Source organism: Cetorhinus maximus, chromosome 12 (genome assembly GCF_964194155.1).
Source record: "Cetorhinus maximus chromosome 12, sCetMax3.hap1.1, whole genome shotgun sequence".
Classification (NCBI taxonomy): domain Eukaryota; kingdom Metazoa; phylum Chordata; class Chondrichthyes; order Lamniformes; family Cetorhinidae; genus Cetorhinus; species Cetorhinus maximus.
This window is the reverse complement of record NC_135890.1, coordinates 18,232,399-18,253,852: the sequence shown is the minus strand read 5'-3', so window position 1 is coordinate 18,253,852 and position 21,454 is coordinate 18,232,399. Positions and strand designations below refer to the sequence as shown.

The 21,454-nt window shown below is 41.5% G+C and overlaps 1 protein-coding gene across 1 annotated transcript; it reads left to right on the top strand.

Moving 5' to 3' along the window:
• Window positions 1-1,069: 1,069 nt before the first annotated feature.
• LOC144687256 (legumain-like) lies at window positions 1,070-16,529 on the top strand. Its single transcript, XM_078553101.1, has 5 exons — window positions 1,070-1,159; window positions 8,219-8,369; window positions 8,684-8,854; window positions 11,929-11,996; window positions 14,015-16,529. The coding sequence occupies exons 2-5, from the start codon at window positions 8,244-8,246 to the stop codon at window positions 14,058-14,060; spliced, it is 411 nt and encodes a 136-aa protein (XP_078409227.1). The 5' UTR covers window positions 1,070-1,159; window positions 8,219-8,243; the 3' UTR covers window positions 14,061-16,529.
• Window positions 16,530-21,454: the final 4,925 nt, after the last annotated feature.

Genomic DNA, 21,454 nt, shown 5'->3' with positions numbered 1-21,454 from the left:
TTCTTGATTGGTAAGGGGATCAAAGGTTACGGGGAGAAGACGGGAGAATGGGGTTGAGAAACTTATCAGCCATGATTGAATGGCGGAGCAGACTCGATGGGCCGATTGGCCTAATTTCTGCTCCAATGTCTTATGGTCTTCATGTACTTTCTTCATCCAATTTCCTCTCACTCTACATCCCTGATCCTCCTCCACCACCAATGACAGCAACTTGCATTAATAGAGCATATTTAAACTTGAAAAGGCTCCAAGTAATTTCACAGAAGAGGAAGGAGACAACATGGGCATTGAGCAAAGGGAGATATTAGATTGGATGATCAAAAACGGTCATGGAGATTGATTTTTAAGGAGGAGAGGACAAGCGGAGATGTTTAGGGACGGAATTCCAAAACTTTGAGCTGAGGCGACTGAAGATACAGCCATCAAAAACGTGGTTAAATTAGGGGACTTTCTGAGTTTGGAGCACTGTGTGTTCCTCTCTCACCTTTCAATCTTCAGGCATCACAGCTATATATCATCTTTTTATATCTGTATACAGTCTTTTTAAGTAGCCAAGACACCAAGAAAACACTGCTATTCTTCAAAATGTTGTCACAGGATATTTTACGTCCACCTGAGAGAGCATAAGGGGCTTCAGTTAAACGTCCCATCCAAAAGATGGTACCTCCTGAGAGTGCAGCACTCCTTCGGTACTGCACTAATGTTGGCCTAAATTTTATGCTCAAGTCTCTAGAGTGAGACTTAAACCTACAACATTTTGATTCAGAGGCCAGAATGCTACCATTTAGCCGCAGCCTACACCAAATAATAGACAAAATGAGAATAAATGAGTAACAAAATAACCTATTTGGAGATATAGCATAAAAATAAACAGAGGTCCATTAAATTCAATGTGTTTAGATTCCATATGCCCCTATTGATCGTAAAATCACCCCTCAGATTTTGTTGAATATTGTCTGTGCAACTTAATTATTGCCACCGTGGCACCTTCATGTGATGGAGTCATGGCAGCTGCAATCCCGCCCCTTTGACGTCACGGGAAAGCGGTCTATCCCCGCCCTCAGCGCGATGCATTGTGGGGATTGAATTCCCACCTGTCAATCAGAGGCCGCAGATCCGGGGAGAGGCTGCATAGAGTAAGGCGTCTCTTGAGCACCCAGTGAGTTTAACCAGGGTTTGCATCTTCTCTTCTGGTCATGTGAATTTGTATGATTACGAAAATTTGAAAGTAGATCACTTTACAAAGAGATAAAGTGAAGAACGTTTCACGTTGAAAAATGTGTATTTACACTGAGGGTGGAGGTGGAATATGGAGCTCTTCCCCACAACATAGAAACAGGAAGAACCAGTCCCCCGCTGCAGTTTCCGTCGTTGAATGGCTTATCTGTGATCTAACTCCACATACCGGCCTTTAGCCCTTGTCCTAATACGTTTGGTTAACAAAAATCTATCAATCTCAGTTGTAAAATTACTGCTTGATCAAGCATCAATAGGTCTTGGTGGAAGACAATTCCATACTTCTATCACGGTTGATGTGTCCGAGTGTTTCACAATTTCACTCTTGAAAGATCAAGCTCCAATTTTTAGATTATGCCCCCTAGTTGTAAACTCTTCAACCAGTGAAAATAATTTCTCTCTATCTAGTCTATCAGTCCCTCTTGACATCTTGAAATCAAATCACCTTTAACCTAAATTCCAGGGAATGCTCAGTAATTTGTGTAATCGCTCCTTGTAATTTAACCCTTGGGGTCCAGGTATCAGTCTGGTAAACCCACACTGCATTCCCTTCAAGGCCTTCCTAAGGTGTGGCACCCAGAACTGCTCACTACTCCAGGTGTGGTGTAATCAGGGACTTATATACATGAAGTATGATTTCTAGTCCTTGAATTCTCGCCCTCTAAAGGCCAGCATTCCATTGCTCTTTTTGATTATTTTCTGCAACTGTTCAAGACATTTTAATGATCTATATATCTGGACCCCCATAGTCTCCTTGGACCTCCACTATTTTTGCTTTTCACCGTTTAGAAGTCACTCTGTTCTATCTTTTTTAGGTCCAAAATGAATGATCTCACATTTGCCCTACAATGAAATCATTTTCCACAGCTTTGTCCATTCTTTTAATCTATCAATATCACTTTGTAATATGTTTCCTTCTACAATGCTTACAATACTGGCTACCTTTGTATCATTGGTAAATCTGGATATGTGGCTTTCTATCCAACCATCTAAGTCATTAACAAACACGGTAAATTGTTGAGGCCCCAACACTGATCCTTACAGGATACCGCTAGTCACATCCTGCCAATTAGAGAACCTGCTCATTATCCCTGCTCTCTACCTCTTGCCTCTGAACCAATTTCCTGTCCATATCAATAATTTGCCTTCATTTTCATGAGCTTTAGCCCTAGCTTACTGTCTCTTTTGAGGGAATTTATCAGATGCCTTCTAGAAGCCCAAATAAATAAAGTCCAAAGATATCCCCCGTCTACTAATTTAGTCAACTCTTCAAAAAAATTCAATTAGGTTTGTAAGGCATGACCTACCCATTATTATAGACTCAATCAAGATTTTGTCAAATTTTTTCAATCGAGGTATTCGAAAGGGAGTTAGACTATTATTTGAATGGGAAGAATGTGCAGATGGGGAGAAGGCAGGAGAATAGCACTAAGTGAACTACTCATTTGGAGAGCTGGTGCAGACATGATGGGTTGAATGGCCACCTGCAACACTCCAACAGTTCTGTGGCTCAAGTAATATCCCGATAACAGATGATAGGATAACTGGTCTACAATTCCTTGGTTCTCCTCTGTCACCTTTCTTAAAAAGTGGAGTGACCTGCACAATTTTCCAATCTATAGGAGTTGAAAGAATGTTGGAAGATTAGGGAATCTGCAATGTTCTCAGCGACTTCTTTTAAAACCCTAGGATGGGAACCATCTCAACCTCTGGATTTGTCACTCTTTACTGCCAAGCAGAGTATGGAAATTATTGAAATTCTTTAAGTAGAAGAACATAAAGAGAATGGGCAGTGCAATATTAAAAGGTATGGGGAGTGGGATTAGACTCAGTGGGATATTAAAAGGTATGGGGAGTGGGATTAGACTAGGTGGAATATTAAAGGGTGTGGGGGGTTGGATTAGACTCAGTAGGATTTTAAAAGGTTCGGGAAATGAGCAAAAGGGTTGGGTATCTCACTGCTCATAGATGAATTCCAATCATCCTAAGGTTTGAATGTAGTTTTCCTTCTATAAAGAAAATATTGATTGGTTGTACAATGTCACATTCTAGCCTTTCACACACAAACAATTTGCATTTATATAGCACCTTTAACATAGAAATTTACACGATAGAATGCAAGTGGTAGAGTTTTGGATGAGTTGAATGTTTGAGGTTGGCCAATGACAATGTTGGAGATGGCAAGCTTTGAACTGGCAGAGGTATGGATGAGAGCTTGAATGGCAGTCTAGTTAAGATGGGATAAAGGGAGGCACAATTTCAGAATGGAATAGGCAATCTCTGGTGATGGATTGTAAGAATTGAAGTTTAACTTGTATTCAGACATGATACTGAGGCCACCCACTTTCAGGTGGGTGTCCAAGATTGGATGTCAGACAAGTAGTCTGACAGCAGAGAGGCAGTGGAGAGATTGAGAGGTGGTGGGGAGCTGTAGCTGAGTGTCGTCAGTGTATGTGCGGAAGGTAACTAGAAGGGGCAATATATAGTTGAGTACAAAGTAGCTGCTAATTGAACAGGCACAAACTGTTGAGGTACTTTAATGGATATTAAGGACTTATCTCTGATTCAGGCATGTTGCTGCCTTCAGTGGCCAGTAAAATTCATATGGGACAGACAAGAATAGTGTGGACAAGAACAGCTACCTCGACTACAGCTCCTCACACCCCGCTTCTTGTAAAGACTCCATCCCATTCTCTCAGTTCCTTCGCCTCCGTCGCATCTGTTCTGATGACGCTACCTTCAAAAACAGCTCCTCTGACATGTCCTCCTTCTTCCTTAACCGAGGTTTTCCATCCACGGTCGTTGACAGGGCCCTCAACCGTGTCCGGCCCATATCCTGCGCATCCTCCCTCACGCCTTCTCCTCCTTCCCAGAAACATGATAGGGTCCCCCTTGTCCTCACTTATCACCCCACCAGCCTCCGCATTCAAAGGATCATCCTCCGCCATTTCCGCCAACTCCAGCATGATGCCACCACCAAACACATCTTCCCTTCACCCCCCCTGAGGGCATTCCGTAGGGATCGTTCCCTCCGGGACACCCTGGTCCACTCCTCCATCACCCCCTACTCCTCAACCCCCACTTATGGCACCTCCCCATGCCCACGCAGAAGATGCAACACCTGCCCCTTCACTTCCTCTCTCCTCACCGTCCAAGGGCCCAAACACTCCTTTCAAGTGAAGCAGCATTTCACTTGCATTTCCCCTAACTTAGTCTACTGCATTCGTTGCTCCCAATGCGGTCTCCTCTACATTGGAGAGACCAAACGCAAACTGGGCGACCGTTTTGCGGAACACCTGCGGTCTGTCCGCAAGAAAGACCCAAACCTCCCTGTCGCTTGCCATTTTAACACTCCACCCTGTTCTCTTGCCCACATGTCTGTCCTTGGCTTGCTGCATTGTTCCAGTGAAGCCCAACGCAAACTGGAGGAACAGCACCTCATCTTCCGACTAGGCACTTTACAGCCTTCCGGGCTGAATATTGAATTCAACAACTTTAGATCTTAAACTCCCCCTCCCCCCATCCCCACCCCGTTTCTTCCCCCCCCCCCCCGCTTTTTTTTTCAATAATTTATATAGATTCTTCTTTCCCCACCTATTTCCATTATTTTTAAATCTAAAACTAAAACCTTGTTAGCCTTTCCACCCCACCCCCACTAGAGCTGTACTTTGAATATCCTGTCTTCCATTCTTAATTAGCACTTTTCTCAGACAAAACGCCTCTTTGACCCTTTTGTCTGTGACATCTTTTGATTATCTGCTCATCTCCACAATCACCACACCCTCAATGTCTCTCTCCCCCCCCCCACCTTAAACCAATTTATATTTCTCCCTTCTTCTAACTATGCTTCAGTTCTGCCGAAGGGCCATGAAGGCTCGAAACGTTAACTGATTTCTTCTCCGCCGATGCTGCCAGACCTGCTGAGTTTTTCCAGGTAATTCTGTTTTTGCTTTGGATTTCCAGCATCCGAAGTAGCTTTTAGCTTTTTGTTTTTAAGAATAGTGTAGTTATGTTCCTGTTTCACAAGCCCACAATGGCACTTTACTGAAATCCCAGTGAGAACAGAGAAGGATGCCTCATGAAACATTGAGGACAGTGGAATCATGACCTGAGGTCTCCCTCTAGAGGTGGAACTTGAATAGTGTTGCCTATTAACTGGAAATCATTCTTCTGTGACAAAAATGCTGATAGTCTTGCTGTTGTACTGTGTTAGACACGTGAGATAGTGCATAATTGTCACATATTCTCTCTCGTTAGGTAGAGTCATGAATTTTGAAAAGTTTTTTTGCAATGTGCAGTTACATTCTACAAGTGTTAAACCTTTCAATTCTGCTTTATTTTCTCTGGCCACCAGCCAGTTCTCATGGTGTTGGAATATTTGTCTCAAAATTTTGATTCCCACCCCCAACTCCCCCTGTCATTGAGAATTCAATATCTGTGCGTTACCTTCTCTTTGAGTGGGGTATTTCCTAATCTTACTTCCCAGTCCTATAAAGAGAGAGAAGTGAGGTGAGAGTGACTGCCCTTGACAATGTGGCATCAAGGAATCCGAGCAAAACTGGAGTCAGTGGGAATCAGGGGGAAAACTCTCTGCTGGTTGGAGTTATACCTAGCACAAAGGAAGATGGTTGTGGTTGTTGGACGTCAGTCATTACAGATCCAGGACTTCACTGCAGGAGTTCCTCGGGGTAGTGTCCTTGACCTCACCATCATCAGCTGCTTCATCAATGACCTTCCATCATAAGGTCAGAAGTGGGGATGTTCGCTGATGATTGCACACTGTTCAGCACCATTCGCGATTCCTCAGGTACTGAAGTAGTCCATGTCCAAACGCAGCAAGACCTGGACAATATCCAGGCTTGGGCTGACAAGTGGCAAGTAACATTTGAACCACATAAGTGTCAGGCAATGACCATCTCCAACAAGAGAGAATCCAACCATTGCCCCTTGATGTTCAATGGCATTACCATCACTGAGTCCCCCACTATGAACATCCTGGGGGTTACCATTGACCAGAAACTGAACTGGACTAGCCATATAAATACTGTAGCTTCAAGAGCAGGTCAGAGCTAGGAATCATGCGATGAGTAACTCACCTCCTGACTCCCCAATACCTGTTCACCATCTACAAGGCACAAGTCAGAAGTGATGGAATACTCCCCACTTGCCTGGATGAGTGCAGCTCCCACAACATTTAAGAAGCTTGAACACCGTTCAGGACAAAGCAACCCACTTGATAGGCACCAAATCCACAAACATTCAATCCTTCCACCACTGACGCACAGTAGCAGCAGTGTGTACCATCTACAAGATGCAAGAATTCGCCAAGACTCCTTCAACAGCACCATCCAAACCCACGACCACTCCCATCTAGAAGGACAAGGGCTGCAGATAGATGGGAACACCACCACCTGGAAGTTCCTCTCCAAGTCTCTCACGATGACGTGGGAATATATCACCATTCCTTCACTGTTGCTGGGTCAAAATTCTGGAACTCCCTTCCTAACAGCACTGTGGGTGTACCTACACCACATGGACTGCAGTGGTTCAAGAAGACAGCTCACCACCACCTTCTCAAGGACAATTAGGGTGGACAATAAATGCTGGCCCAGTCAGCGAAGCCCACATCCCATGAATGAATTTTTTAAAAAGTAGCCTCCTGATTAAGATGTTGATGGAATCCATGGAAATGATGTGTGCTCTGTTTTAACTGAAGGAGAGAAGCACTGAATAAACTTCCAGTGCATGTTTGTTAGTTCTTGACAAATCTTTATCAGATTAATTGTAATTATGTCTCAAAGAGAATCCCATCTGTAGCTAGAGTTATGGACTTAATCTTCATGCTAAATCATCATGTCTTGAAAGCGCCTCAGTTGCACAATGCTAAATGTTCCTATCTCTTAAGCCAGCCATTCTTGAAGCCAATTTAGACCCAGGTTGTTGGCTTTGTTTCCCTGAGCTGCAAGAAAAATCAGGATCCTATTCCCGATTGTCCGATGGCTCTGTGGTGTACAGAAACACAACTCCATGTTGGGATCCTCTTGTCCTTGCCATCAAATCAAATACACCACATTGGCCACTAGTGGTGTTTACATGTGCTTAGACATCTGGCATAGCACACTCATCTCATAGTGCTACAACTAAGCCAGAAGGACAATGGGATCAAAACTCTTCTCTCTCTGCTACCTGTAAGGATCTTTCATGAAATTAATTTGAAATTTTAACCAGCAGTTGATAAATTCAAGTTCATTTTAGAAATTTGAGCAAAAATTCCAGACTGACACTCCAGCTGCAGTACTTGGGGGTGTGCTGCACTGTCGAGGTGCCATCTTTCAGAGTCGGTTTGAAACAGAACTGGCTGCCCACTCAAGTGGATATAAAAAAGTCCATGGCAGTATTTTGAGAAAAAGTAGAGGAGGTGTCCCCTGTGTCCTGGCCAATATTTATCCCTCAACCAACATCACCTAAACAGTTACCTGGTGACTATCTGTGTGCAAATTGTGTACTGTGTTTCCCACAACAGTCACTACACTTCAAAAAGTACTTCATTGGCTCTAAAGTGCTTTGGGGTATTCTGAAGTTGTGAAAAGTCCTATATAAATGCAAGTCTTTTAACACGTAATCAATGTGCCCTCTAAACTGCGTACATGCCCAACAGCATTGGAGGTATTGTCTGGGCCTAGTACCGTGTTAAATACAGCGAATTTTAAATTGTGTAAAAACATTTAAAGTACTGAACATAACAACAAAATTTTAATGGGGATATTGCTTATGATAAAGAATCACAACTCAACCTCAGCTATTGCTGATTGATCCAGTTCTGATCAGGCTCTCTCTGTGTTGAGTATCCTGGCAGCAAGCCCACCCTGTTCGAGGGCAGTGTGTAATTTTTTTCAGACTCACTGTGCCTCCCCTTTGGGTTGGAGAGCCCTGTTTCATCGTGCAGAAGTTGAGAATCTTCTTGTGATGGTTCTTCCCACAGGTACTGTTAGAGATTCAGAGCGACAATGGCTGGAAAGGAGGCTGTAGCACAGTGTGATGTACCTGTTACCATCCTTGAGAATCGGATCAAAGCTGCCAAGGACCCTGAGGAGATGGCAAAGCTTCAGAAAGACCTGGACCAGCTCCTTGAGGTAACTGAACATGGGGTGGGGTTCCTCCCCCGCACACCCCTCCACCCAGTAGGTGCTTCCTCCCTTCAAAGCCAGTGACTGAATGTTACTATTTGGTGATGGACTAGGAAGTGATGGGACTGGATGCTCACTGGCAGGCTGCAGGCAGGCAGCTCGTGAACTCAGCGATGGGGAGTGCTACCACCAGACAGCTCTCTCATCCTTGGGACTTTTACAAGGTTTCCACAGGAGAGGAATAAAATAGTGGAATCTAATTTATTGTCAGTCCTTTACAGGCTGTTGGGGTATAATTAAACAGATCCATTATTTTACAGACAAGAGAGCTGATCCGACAGACAGTGCAGCAGATCGTTAGACTGGCTACGGACTCCGAAGAACAGGCCGAACGCGTGCTAACCACAAAACAGCGCCTCACGGAGCAGGAAAACTATTACGCTGCGGTGGAGTATTTCCGGGTTCACTGCTTCGACTGGCACAAGAGAGAGGTACGTCTGTGACACTGGCATTTAGTGATGGACCAACAGAACAACAACAATAGGATCAGGCGAAGACCATTGGCCCCTTGAGCCTGTTCCACTATTCAATACGATCATGACTGATCTGTGGCCTAACTATATAGCCACCTAGGTTTCATATCCCTTAATACCTTTGGATAAGGAAAATCTATCAATCTCACATTTAACATTGATAATTGACCTAGCATCATTTCTACCACCCTTTGTACAAATGTTTCCTAATTTCACTCCTGAAAGGTCTGGCTCTAAATTTTAGACCATGATCCCTAGTCCTAGGCTGCTCAATCAGCAGAAAGTTTATTTCTATCCATCCCATCTACTGCTCTTACTTCCTTGAAAACTTCAATTGAATCATTCCTCAAACTTCTAAGTTTCAGGGAATGTAATGCTACTTTGTGTAATCCCTCTTCATGATTTAACCGTTGGAGTCCAGATATCACTCTGGGAAATCTACATTCCACTTCTTCCAAGGCTAATAGACCTTTCTTAAAGTTTGGTACCCGGAACGCCCCACAATACTGCAGTTGTGATCTAACTGGGCCTTTGTATATCTGAGGCACGATTTTACCCCCTTGTATTCTCGTCCTCTAGATACAAAGGCCAGGCATTCCATTAGCTTTTTTGATTTTCTGTACCAGTTCATGATATTTTAATGATCTATGTACCTGGATCCCCAAGTCTTTTTGGAGTATCATGTGCAATTTTCCAACCTAAAAGAATGTTTCCTGAATCAATAGAACTGTGAGGGATAATTCAGAAGTAAAATGCTGCAGATGCTGGAAATCTGAATTAAAAACTGAAAATTCTGGAAATATTCAACAGGTCTGGCAGCACTGTGGAGAGAGAAACAGAGTTAACGTTTCAGGTCAATGACCTTTCATCAGTTCTCACTTATTTCCTTTAAACCCTGGGTTGGAAACTATCTGGTCCTAAGGATTTGTCACTCTTTAGTGCCATTGTTTGCTTCATCACAGTTGTTTTGTTTATGTTAATCATTGTGAGTCCCTGATTCGACAATAATTACCTTAGGGTTTCTGGCAAGCTGACCTCTTCCTGTACTGTAAACACTGACACAAAGTAATTATTAAAAATGTCTGCCATTTCTTTGTCATTCTTATGTTTAATTGTTAAAAAGTTGTGTTGATTTTGATATCCTTTACAAGTTTCTTTTCATACTCCCTTTTTGTAGCTGTTACTGTTTATTTTATCACCATTTGCTGTTCTTTGTAATTTTCCCAGTTGTTGGGATCTGTACTTTTTTTTTGCACTTTTGTATGCTTTTTCTTTTAGCTCTATGTTGTCTCTTAACTCTCAATTCATCCATGGCCACTGCTTTTGGTCAATAGAGCGTTTTCCCCTTGGGAGCATAAACTAGTTCTGCACCAGATTAAATTAATTTTTAATGAATGTATGTGCACCATAACCATTACTGACCCTCACCTTGTTCAATATCCACATTCCAATCAGGGTCACTGGACCAAGAGTAGATGAGTGGACTCTAAATGATTTTCTCCCTCTCTAACCCTGGCTGAGATCAATTGGATTAATATAGAATGGGATTGAATGTGGAATATCCTGGTCTGTACCTCGGTTCCATATCATTTACCTTCAGGCCATTGGAGGAATCATACGAAACCCAAGTTATTGGGACAAAACATTGCAATGTAAGATATCATGAACCCACTGCTATCTTCTTCATGGGAAATAGATTTCAAACATTAGAAATTTAACTTCATGATTAGACTATTATAGTTAATTATTTCTGTTCCGAGTACAGACCATTGTGCCCACACAGGCTGGGAAAGAGTTATCCAGCCTAATCCCACTTTCCAGCTCTTGGTCTGTAGTCCTTTACCTTATGGCACTTCAAGTGAATATCCAAGTACATTTTAAATACAATGAGGGTTTCTGTCTTTACCACCATTTCAGGCAGTGAGTTCCAGACCCCAACCACTCTCTGGGTGCAAAAGTTTCTCCTCAACTCCCCTTCAATCCTTCTACTAATTACTGAAAATTGATGTCCTTAGTCAATGACCTCTCTGTTAAGGAAAGTAGGTCCTCCCTATCCACTATCATAATTTAATACCCTTCAATTAAATGTCTCCTACAGCCTCCTCTGCTCCCAAGAATGCAAACTCAGGCAATCTAATCTTTTCCCTTGGCTAAAATTCTCCAGTCCTGGCAACATCTTTGTAAATCTTCTCTGTACTTTCTCTAGTGCAATTATATTTTTCATATAATGTGGTGACCAGAACTGCACATAGTCCTCTAGTTGTGGCATAACTTGTGTTTTGTACCATTCAAGTATAACATCCCTACTCCTACATTTTATGCTTTGACAAATAAAGGAAAGTATCCCATATTCCTTCTTAACAACCTTATCCTTTGTCCTGCACCCTCACTGATCTGTGGCCATGCACTCCAAGGTCCCTCTGTTCCTCTACACTTCTCAGTACTCTACCATTTATTGTGTTCCCTTGCCTTGTTATCTTCCCTTGCCTTGTTATCTTCCCTTGCCTTCCCCAAATGTATTACCTTACACTTCTCTGGATTGAATCCATTTTTCTGCCCACCTGACCAATATTAATATCTTTCTGCAGTCAACAACAGTCTTCCTCATTATCAACTACAAGGTTAAATTTTGTATCATGTGCAAACTTCTTAATCATGCCCCCTACATTTAAATCTAAATCATTGATGTACACCACAAAAAGCAAATAATCTAGTACTGAGCTCTGCGGAATACCTCAAACAGCCTCCCAGCTACAAACATCTGTCGATCAGTATCCTTTGCTTCCTGCCCATATGTATGCTAGCACCCTTATATTCATTGTTCCAACTCCCATTCTTGGCTCGAGGAATGTTGTATTTCACAAGGGATGGGGGTGGGAGTTGGGAATAGTTAGCAAAATAAAAGGTTCAGACTCTAAATTCATTTAACATTTTAGAGCATCTCATTGTTGTAACTGGTGTAGAGGGAAGAGTTCCTCTGTAATGGTATGGACACCATGAATAATTGTCCATTTGTGGTTTTATTGTTGCAGTACGAGTATGCTCGTCACCAGCTGAGCGTCTTCGTCAATCTGTGTGAGGAGCGGGTCCCACTGACACGGTACGGTATCGCCCAACAACCACGTACTCGGGCATTTAAAGTGAAGGGAACCTGAATTCCATTTGATAGTTGTGCAGTGGCGGCCGAGGGGGTGGTCACTTTTAACAGAAACCCTTACAGACCATAGTCAGTAGGTAGTTTGTATGTCATCTTAATTTTAAACTAATGTTTAGTGAAAGGTTTGATGTTATGAAGCATTAAGGAAGAATGCAACATAATACAGGGAGACATTAGAAAACATGCAGACTGGGTAATCTGGCAAATAAACTTTAACGTACATAAATGTGAGGTGGTGTGCAGAAACATCGCTTACACCTTATAAAGTAAGAAACTGAATAGTGCCGAAAAGCAAAAGGATCTCGGGTTAAAGGTGAACAAATGTTGAAAGCAGTATCACAAGTTATCAAAACAATTGAAAATGCTCACAAACCACTGGGATTTATCTTTTGGGATACGGAAGACAAAAATGTTGAAGCTATGCTAAACTTGGGTCAGGCTGCACTTGGGGTACTGTGTACATTTCTGGTCTCCATACTATAAAAAGAACTGGAGAAAGTGCAAAAAAGATGTGCCAGAATGGGACCAGAACTGAGAGATTACAGCTACAGGTAAAGGTAACAGGTTGGGACATTTTTCTTTAGAAAAGAGACAACTTGGAGGAGACTTGATCGAGTCTTTAAAATTATGAATGGGTTGGACAGTATAAATGTGGAGATCATTTGAGGGAGATTCCTAAACTAGGGGCCATAAATACAAGATGATTACCAATAAATCCAATAGGGAAATTAGGAGAAACTTCTTCACTGAAAGAGTGTTAGAATGTGGAACTCGCTACAACAGGCAGTAGTTGAGGCAGATAGCTTAGATGCTTTCAAAAAGAAACTATATGTATTGCATGAGGGAGAAACAAAATCAAATGATATGCTGAAAGGCTGAGATGAGGCAGTTTCTTATTTCCATGGAGAATGGAAGGAGACTCATGTGGAGCATAAACACCAAGAGAGACTAATTAGGTCCAGTGGCCTGATTCTGAGCTGTTCATTCTATGTAATTTTATATAATTAAACTGTTCTAAGGCTGTTTACCAAGAATAAATGGGGTAAACTCTATTGTACAAATATTGAGAAGCTGTAACTGCAACAAGAAGGGTAGGGGCAGGTTACCCAGGGTAACAGCAATAATACCCTGTCAATTGAAAATGAAAATATTGAGTTACCTCAGTCATTGCCAACCTGAATTACTCACCTAGAAACTGGGAGACCAGAAATCATCTTCCAATCTAAGTCAACACCAAACTTGGTCTTGAAGCAGGGTAACCTGGGCATCCCAATTGGACGTAACAAATTGTTCCCGTGTCTTTTGATTTGTTAGTTCTGGGCTTTCCAAATTGGAGAGCCTGTCAGTGGATTAAGAAAGAGTATTGGTGTTCTATCACCAGGTGTCAATAGAATACACAGTGCACATGGCTTACACAACAAACCAAAAACGTTGGGAAGCAGGTAATATACCTACTTTAAGAAGTCTCCACTTTGTCAAATTGAGTCTAATAAAGCTTTCTGAAAATTGGAATTTAGGGGGTCAGTGGAGATCTCGTCTCAGAGTCTTGTATTCCTCTCTGCTGGACAGCCAGGTCCTTCAAATCATCAGATTGTAATAGAAGTTTTTCCCTACTTGGACTTGAGTGGTGCATCTGCTTGCAGAATAAATAAGAAACAAAATACTGCAGATGCTGGAAACCTGAAATAAAAACAGAAAATGCTGGAGGGCAAAATTGCTCAGCAGGGCAAGGAGCATCTGTGGAGAGAGAGCAGTAGAGATACCGTTTCAGATCAATGATCCTTCATCAGAACTCTGAAAGGTCATCAACCTGAAACATTAACTCTGTCTCTCCATGGATGCTGCCAGACCTGCTGTACAATTCCAGTATTTTCTGCAGAATAAATAACTACTTTAAGATGTTTTCTGTGTTTTTTCTCTGTACATGAGCTGCATTGTATTCACTCTGTGTCTTTGAACAGGGTCAAGGAAACCATTGACCAAGTGAGTGAGAAGCTGAAGAAATGACAAAGTGGAACCCCCCTCCCCTCCATTTAGTTGAGACCGGGATCTCCCTCTCTCAACTCCTTGTGTCTTCCAATTGGAGTCAAAACTTTTAAAGCTGATAGCCTCTCTCTCTCTGGTGCTGCTGGTTAGACCACATTATTCAGAATAACTGGACAGGGGATCGCTACTGACCAGCAAATCACTTGATGCAAACTGCAAAGAACCCTAATACTTTTTTGTCTATAAAATGTGCACTGAAAGTATGAACACTTAGCATTTATAAAGCAAATTACATTATATACATGCTTTGTTATTTTAATACATGCTCATTAGTAATGGTGCTGATCAAGCTCAAGGACACTATATATGCCGAGGGACAGAGTTAAAACCATCTTCCATGCCCATTGTACACTGCAGTTTACAGTTTAGGTCCTGTATTGACGGTCTGAAAGATAAACAGCTTGGTTGCCTGATGGATGCACCAGTCAGCTAGCTCGATCACATAACTTCAAAGATCAGTCTGCTTTTGGTACAAAGGTCTTTTGTTGTTACTGGGACTCTGTCTTTATGTAGATGATGAACTTCTTTGGAAGGGTAGAGGAGAAGTTTACTCTTTCACAGTGAAAGTATGAGGCTGTTGATTCGGTGAATGGTGTCATTCCATTGTCCATTTTCAAACAAATGAAAATATTTCAACAAAATCACTTTCTTGAAGATTGTGTCACTTTAAAATGCCAACATTTTCAGGAACATGAAAAATGTATTGGGGTCAAATATCCTTTTCTTTTTTGATTATTTTTTATCATATTCTGTGATGTCATCTCTTTCCAAAAATGCATCCAGTTTCTTTGCCAACTCATTTTTACCAGCTCCTTTAGTTGTTTCATTAAATTCATTAACTCTTTGAGTGAACACGTTTTGCCCGGCGTTTCTTCTCTATGTATGCAGATTCTATCTTTCTATGAATTGGGCTCTCTAATTTTTAATTTGGGTCTCTGGATATTTGAACTTTTCATTGCAGTTGACATTTTGCCTGGCTGAGCTTCACACTTCAGCTTCGTTCTCGAAAATTTTGATTCAATCAAAGTCTCTTTTCAAACAGGCCCAATCTTTCTTCTTCACTTGGTGGCAGGGATCCCATTGGACTGTCCACATCACCTCCCCATTCCTCAGATTAAACAACAAAGGTACAGAATGAGAAAAGGCCATTCAGCCCATCAAGTTTATTCCACCTGAGTCCATGTCTGATTGGATTATCAAGAACCTCTGTCCCACAATACCTGTCAATGTCCCCAAATTAGAAGGCATCAATTTCCTTCATCGAGCTCCCTCAGCAATTTAAAAACAATCAGTGCCATTAATATCTCTCTAACCATTCAATCTCCATTCTCAACAGATATGGACACAGCTCAAATTAAATGTCAGTTGATCCCAAATCAAACCTCTGGGGAACTATTTCTAATCTTGAACCTTGTAGCCTAGGAATGCAGTATCATGACCAAATTGCCCAGTTTGGTCTACTCTACTCTGCCCACATTGCCCAGCCTGGTCTACTTGAATGAGTGTAGAACTAGAGGTTTGAGCAAGTTAAACTGTTCATTTATTTCCACCTCTTTGATACCTTTCATTAGTTTGAAGGGTGTGTCAGGTCTCCTTTGAACACCTTTAATTATTGTACCTAACCTTGTTCTTCTCTGCACTAGTCCCTGAGCCCTTATTGTACCTGTAGAATTTGTGCTTTAGCTCATATTATGAAGCCTCTGATACTCTGGTAGAAAATATCCTATATTTTGGAAACTTCTATAACAGTTTCATAGATATGCAAAAAAAACTTCTTGACAAAATTTTGTGTTGCCCTTCATTTCTCCCTCATCCTTCATATCCACAATGTAAACCAACCCAATTCATCTGACACCCACCATCGAGCTCTTTTTAAAACTCTTTTAAATACTGTTACCTTTTCTGATACCAATTTCTATTCTATAGGTTTTGGGGTTGGTTAGGACTTAAACACATCATCTAGGCTAACAATTCAGGGCACTACTGAGAGAGTGCTGTTTTGGTGAAAGTGTCATCTTGCAGGTGAGATGCTGAATCAACCTATTGAGATGAATGTAAAATATCCCATGGAAATATCTGAAGTGTAAAGCAGGGATTCCTGGATGATATTCATCCCTCAACCAACAAAACTGATTTACTGGTGATTCATCCCATCTGCTGTTTATGGGACCTTGCTGTATGCAAACATTTCCCTATAGTGACCACACTTTAGAAGTAATTAATTATCTGGAAAGCACTTTAGGATACCCCAGGGTCATGAATATTAAATAAATGTAAAATTCACTAGCTTAGTTTTAAGTAAATTAAATGACATGGCAATTGTTCCAATTGGTTTTATTTGTGTTGTTCTTCAATCTTTTATTCATTGACCTACTAACTGCATTTTAAGTTTTAAAAAACAATTAAAACTTTTAAATACTTGGAGTAAAAGTGCAACTGTTTTTATTGAACCTAGTGTGGGAGAACTGAGATTTGCAACAACTAACTCCTATAAAAGGAATTAGGTTGGTATCTAGTAAGAAGCAGGGTTGGGGTGTATGTATTTTTTTTTGTGTCAGATGTAGGTCTTTGGTAACATTCTTGCTTATGAGTCAGAAGGTTGTGGGATCAGGTTTCGCTCCAGAGACTTGCACCAAATCTAGACTTAGTCATGGTGCCAATTCTGAGGGACAGCTTCACTCAGAGGTGACATCTTTCAGATGAGACATTAAACTAAAGCCCTGTCTGCTCTCTCAGGTGGATTTAAAAAATTGAATGAGACTATTTCGAAGCAGAAAAGGAGTTTTCTCTCTAGAGTACTGCATAATGTTTAAAGCTCACCCAAGATCAATAAAAACAGATTATCTGATCATTATCACATTGCTGTTTGTGGGATCTTGTGTGAAAATTAACTCTTATGTTTCCAGATTTTCACTCTGCTTTGAGTAAAGATGTGTTTCCTGCTCTCACACCCCTAGCTTTGTGTCCTAGCTTTAATTTTAAGGTTATGTCCCCATGTTCTGGACTCTCCTGCCAGAGGAAATAGTTTCTCTCTATCTATCCTATTAATTCACATAATCATCTTAAACATCTCAATTAGATCACCCTTCAATCTTCTGTACTCAAGGGAATACAAACGTAGTCTCTGTAACCTGTTCACATAATTCAACCCTTTTGGCCCTGGTATCATTCTAGTGAAGTTGCACTGCATCCCCTTGTATTCTTCCTGAGTTGCAGTGCTCAGAACGGAACACAGTACTACTGCACTGTGAGCACCTTTGGATCTGAATGGATAGTTGGCCCTGGATTTTTAAACAAGTAGCTATACTCGGATTTAACTGAGAAGTGCCAGGAATAAGGGAAATTTAGGGCCAATATAATAAAGTCGGTTAAGGAGAGCATTGCTGGAGAAAGAGGACGTCCCAGAGGGTTCAAGGACAGAATCAATTTGGCTAGAGCTAAGGAACAAAAAGGGTGCAATTGCATTGCTCGGTGTAGTCAATAGACCGCCAACTAGTGAGAAGGATTTAGAAGAACAAATCTGCAGGGAAATTAGAGAGATGCAAGCATTATAGAGTAGTTATAATGGGTGACTTTAATTACCCAAATGTAGACTGGGACAGTGGTGGTGGAGAGGGGTAAAAGTTCCTAGATTGTCACCAGGAAAATTTTCTACAGCAGTGTGTGTCCAATCTGACAAGAAAAGATGCACTGTTGGACCTGGTTCTTGGAAATGAGGTGAGCCAGATAGATCAAGTGTCAGTGGGGGAACATTTAGGCAACAGTGATCATTGTATTGTATGTTTTAGGATGATAGAAAAGGACGATAGGCAATCCAGAGTAAGAAAAATTAACTGGACGAGAGCTGACTTCGATGCGGCAAGAACGGTGCTGGGCCAGATAGACTGGAACGAAAGATTAGCGGGAAAAACTGTAGCTGAACAATGGGCTACCTTCAAAAAAGAATTGGTTTGGACACAGTCAAGGTATATTCCATCGAAAGGGAAAGGTAGGGCAAACAAATCCAGAGCTCCCTGGATTAAAAATGAGATCAAAATTAAGATAAAAAAGAAGTTTGCTTATGACAGGTGTCAGGTAGAAAATACAATTGAGAACCAAGAGGAATGCAGAAGGTTCAGAGGGAAGGTGAAAAAGCATATTAGAGAAGCGAAGAGAGATTATGAGAAAAGACTAGCAGCCAACATAAAGAGGAATCCCAAAGTCTTCTATAGCATATAAATAGTAAAAGGGTGGTAAAAGGAGGAGTAGGGCCAATTAGATACCTAAAAGGGAATTTACACATGGGCAAAGAGGCCATGGCTGAGGTATTAAATGAATACTTTGCATCTGTCTTTACCAAGAGGGTAGATGCTACCCAGGCCATGGTGACAGATGAAGAAACTCTGTCACTAGAAGGGCTCAAAATTGATAAGGAAGAAGTGTTGAACAGATCGTCAGTACTTAAAGTTGACAAGGCACCAGGACTGGGCGAGATACCTCCAAGGGTATTGAAGGAAGTGAGAGTAGAAATTGCAGGGGCACTAGCCATAATCTCACTCTTCCCTAGACTCAGGGGAGGTGACAGATGACTGGAGAATTGCAAACATTACACCCTTGTTCAAAAAAGGTGTAAGGGTAAGCCCAAAAATTACAGACCAGTCAGTTTAAGTTCAGTGATGGGCAAGATTCTAGAAACAATTATTCAGGATAGAATGGAAAAATATGGGTTGATAAGGAAGAGCCAGCATGGATTTCTAAAGGGGAAATCGTGTTTAACAAGCTTGCTGGAGTTTTTTGAAGAGGTAACAGAAAAGGTCGATGAGGGTAATGCTGTTGATGTGGTGTACATGGACTTTCAAAAGACATTTGATACAATGCCACACAGCAGACTTGTGAGAAAAGTTATTGCTCATGGAATAACAGAGACAGTAACAACATGAATACAAAATTGGCTGAAAAATATGAAGCAGAGAGCAATGGTCAATGGATATTTTTCAGGCTGGAGGAAGGTTTGTAGGAGTTCCCCAGGGGTTGGTATTAGGACCCTTGCTTTTCCTGATATATATTAATGATCTAGATCTTGGTGTGTAGGGGACAGTTTCAAAGTTTGTGGATGATATGAAGCTTGGGAGTGTTGTAAACTGTGAAGAGGACAGTGTAGAACTTCAAAAGGACATAGACAAGTTGGCAGAATGGGCAGATAGGTGACAGATGAAGTTCAATGCGGAGAAGTGTGAGGTGATGCATTTTAGTAGGAAGAACATGGAGAGACAATATAAAATAAGGGGTGAAATTTTGAAGGGGGTGCAGGAGCAGAAAGACCTGGGGGTATATGTGCATAGATCATTGAAGGTGGCAGTACAGATGGAGAGGGCAGTTAATAAAGCATATAGTATCCTGGGCTTTATTAATAGGGGCATAGAGTACAAGAGCAAGGAGGTTATGCTGAATTTATATAAGACTCGTTAGACCCCCTCAGCTGGAATACTGTGTACAGTTCTGGGCACCACATTATAGTAAGGATGTGAATAGGAAGGGAATGCAGAAGAGGTTTACAAGAATGGTTCCAGGGATGAGAAACTTCAGTTACGAAGATAGATTGTAGAGGAGAGGACTGTTCTCCTTGGACAGAAGAAGACTAAGAGGAGATTTGATAGAAATGTTCAAAACCATGAGCGGGCTGGACAGAGTAGATAGGGAGAAGCTGTTCCCGCTCGTAAAAGGATCAATAATGAGAGGGCGCAGATTTAAAGTGATTTGCAAAAGAAGCAAATATGGCATGAGGAAAGACATTTTCACACAAGTGATTTGGGTCTGGAATGCACTGCCTGGAAGTGTAGTGGAGGCAGATTCAGTTGAGACGTTCAAGAGGGCATTAGATGATTATTTGAATAGAAACAATGTGCAGGAGTACAGGGAAAAGGCAGGGCAATGGCACTAGATCATAATGCTCATTTGGAGACCCAGTGCAGACACAATGGGCCGAATGGCCTCCTGTGTGGTTAAAATTCTGTGATTCTGTGGATGGGCAGAATTACTTACATCATCCTCTGTCTCCCTTTACCCTGCAGACTGACTTTGGTGAGGTTTTACTTTGCTTAGGACATCATTGTTTGTTACATTCTCTTATTCCCTGCCCAGGAACGCAAAGAAAAAGCAGAAGAAAGAGACCTGAAGTGTTCTGGTAAATGCGATCAGCGACTTCAGTAACAGTAAATGCTTTACATAACCGCTTGACAGATGAATTTTAGCCATGTGTTGATGTGACTTTGATGAATAAAGAATGGCAAACCCCTTGCTTTGTGGCAATGAGTCCTGCTCATACCATCATTGTGTGCAGAATCTAACACAGGTAGATTCTCACTTTTGCACAGTGATGATAGAGAAATAATAAGCTCTGACACTTTTCATCTCCTTCTGTAACCAAAGCTAGTTCCAGGATGATTTATATTGAGTACAGGAGTGTAGCTAAAAGGAGAAGAATCCAATTACTCTGAAGCAGCTGACAAATTAAGTAGCAATGAACTGTCAGCCCATATATCTGAGAGTTCTACAAAAGTAAATCAGCAATAAACAGATTTTTAATCTCCTAATTTTCACCTCTGCTGTAAAGATGCTGAGACATACTGCAGGATAGAACCATGATTGCCGGTATCCCTCCTGTACCTTGATAAAGTGGATATTCTCCATCAAGTGGTCTAGTGAATAAACGTTGCAAGGATATTCAGCATGGAGAAAACACATGTTCTCACCTGGTATCTACACACATTTACAGCAGGGATCACTGGATAATGACCTATCGAGAACCCTGGTGGATTTTCTCCTTCCTAATCTGCATTTACACTGCCCCGGCTGAAATCAAGTATCTCAGGACAGAATTGTTTTGAACTCATTCTTGGGATGTGGGCATCACTGGCAAGGCTGGCATTTATTGCCCATCCTTGATTGCCCTGAGCTGGTGGTTGGACTTCTAGACCACTGCAGTCTAGTTTTATTCATTGTAGCATTTGATACAATTGAATGGCTTGGTATCTCATTTCAGACGACAGTTAAAAGTCAACCATGTTGGTGTGGGTCTGGAGTCACGTAAAGGCCAGATTGGGTAAGGACGGCAGGTTTCCTTCTGAAAGGACATTAGTGAACCAGTTATATTTTTAATGACAATCCAACAGTTTCATGATCACCTTTTATGATTTCCAATTTATTTCAATTGACCCCAGCCTCTACAGTTCTTTCAGATTTCCACTACACTTTGTGTGAAGATGTGCTTCCTGATGTCAGCCTTGAACAACCTAACTCTAATTTTAAAGTTAAGCCTCCTTGTTCCAGACTCTCCCACTAGTGGAAATGATTGTTCGGATTTTTGCTGAGTAGGG

What these genes read in the sequence shown, in the direction of transcription:
- LOC144687256 (XM_078553101.1), top strand. Translation starts at nt 8,244, where the DNA reads ATGGCTGGAAAGGAGGCTGTAGCACAGTGTGATGTACCTGTTACCATC. An exon ending in ACCTGGACCAGCTCCTTGAG is followed by an intron (nt 8,370 to 8,683) that starts GTAACTGAACAT and finishes ATTATTTTACAG; the next exon opens with ACAAGAGAGCTGATCCGACA. An exon ending in TCGACTGGCACAAGAGAGAG is followed by an intron (nt 8,855 to 11,928) that starts GTACGTCTGTGA and finishes TTATTGTTGCAG; the next exon opens with TACGAGTATGCTCGTCACCA.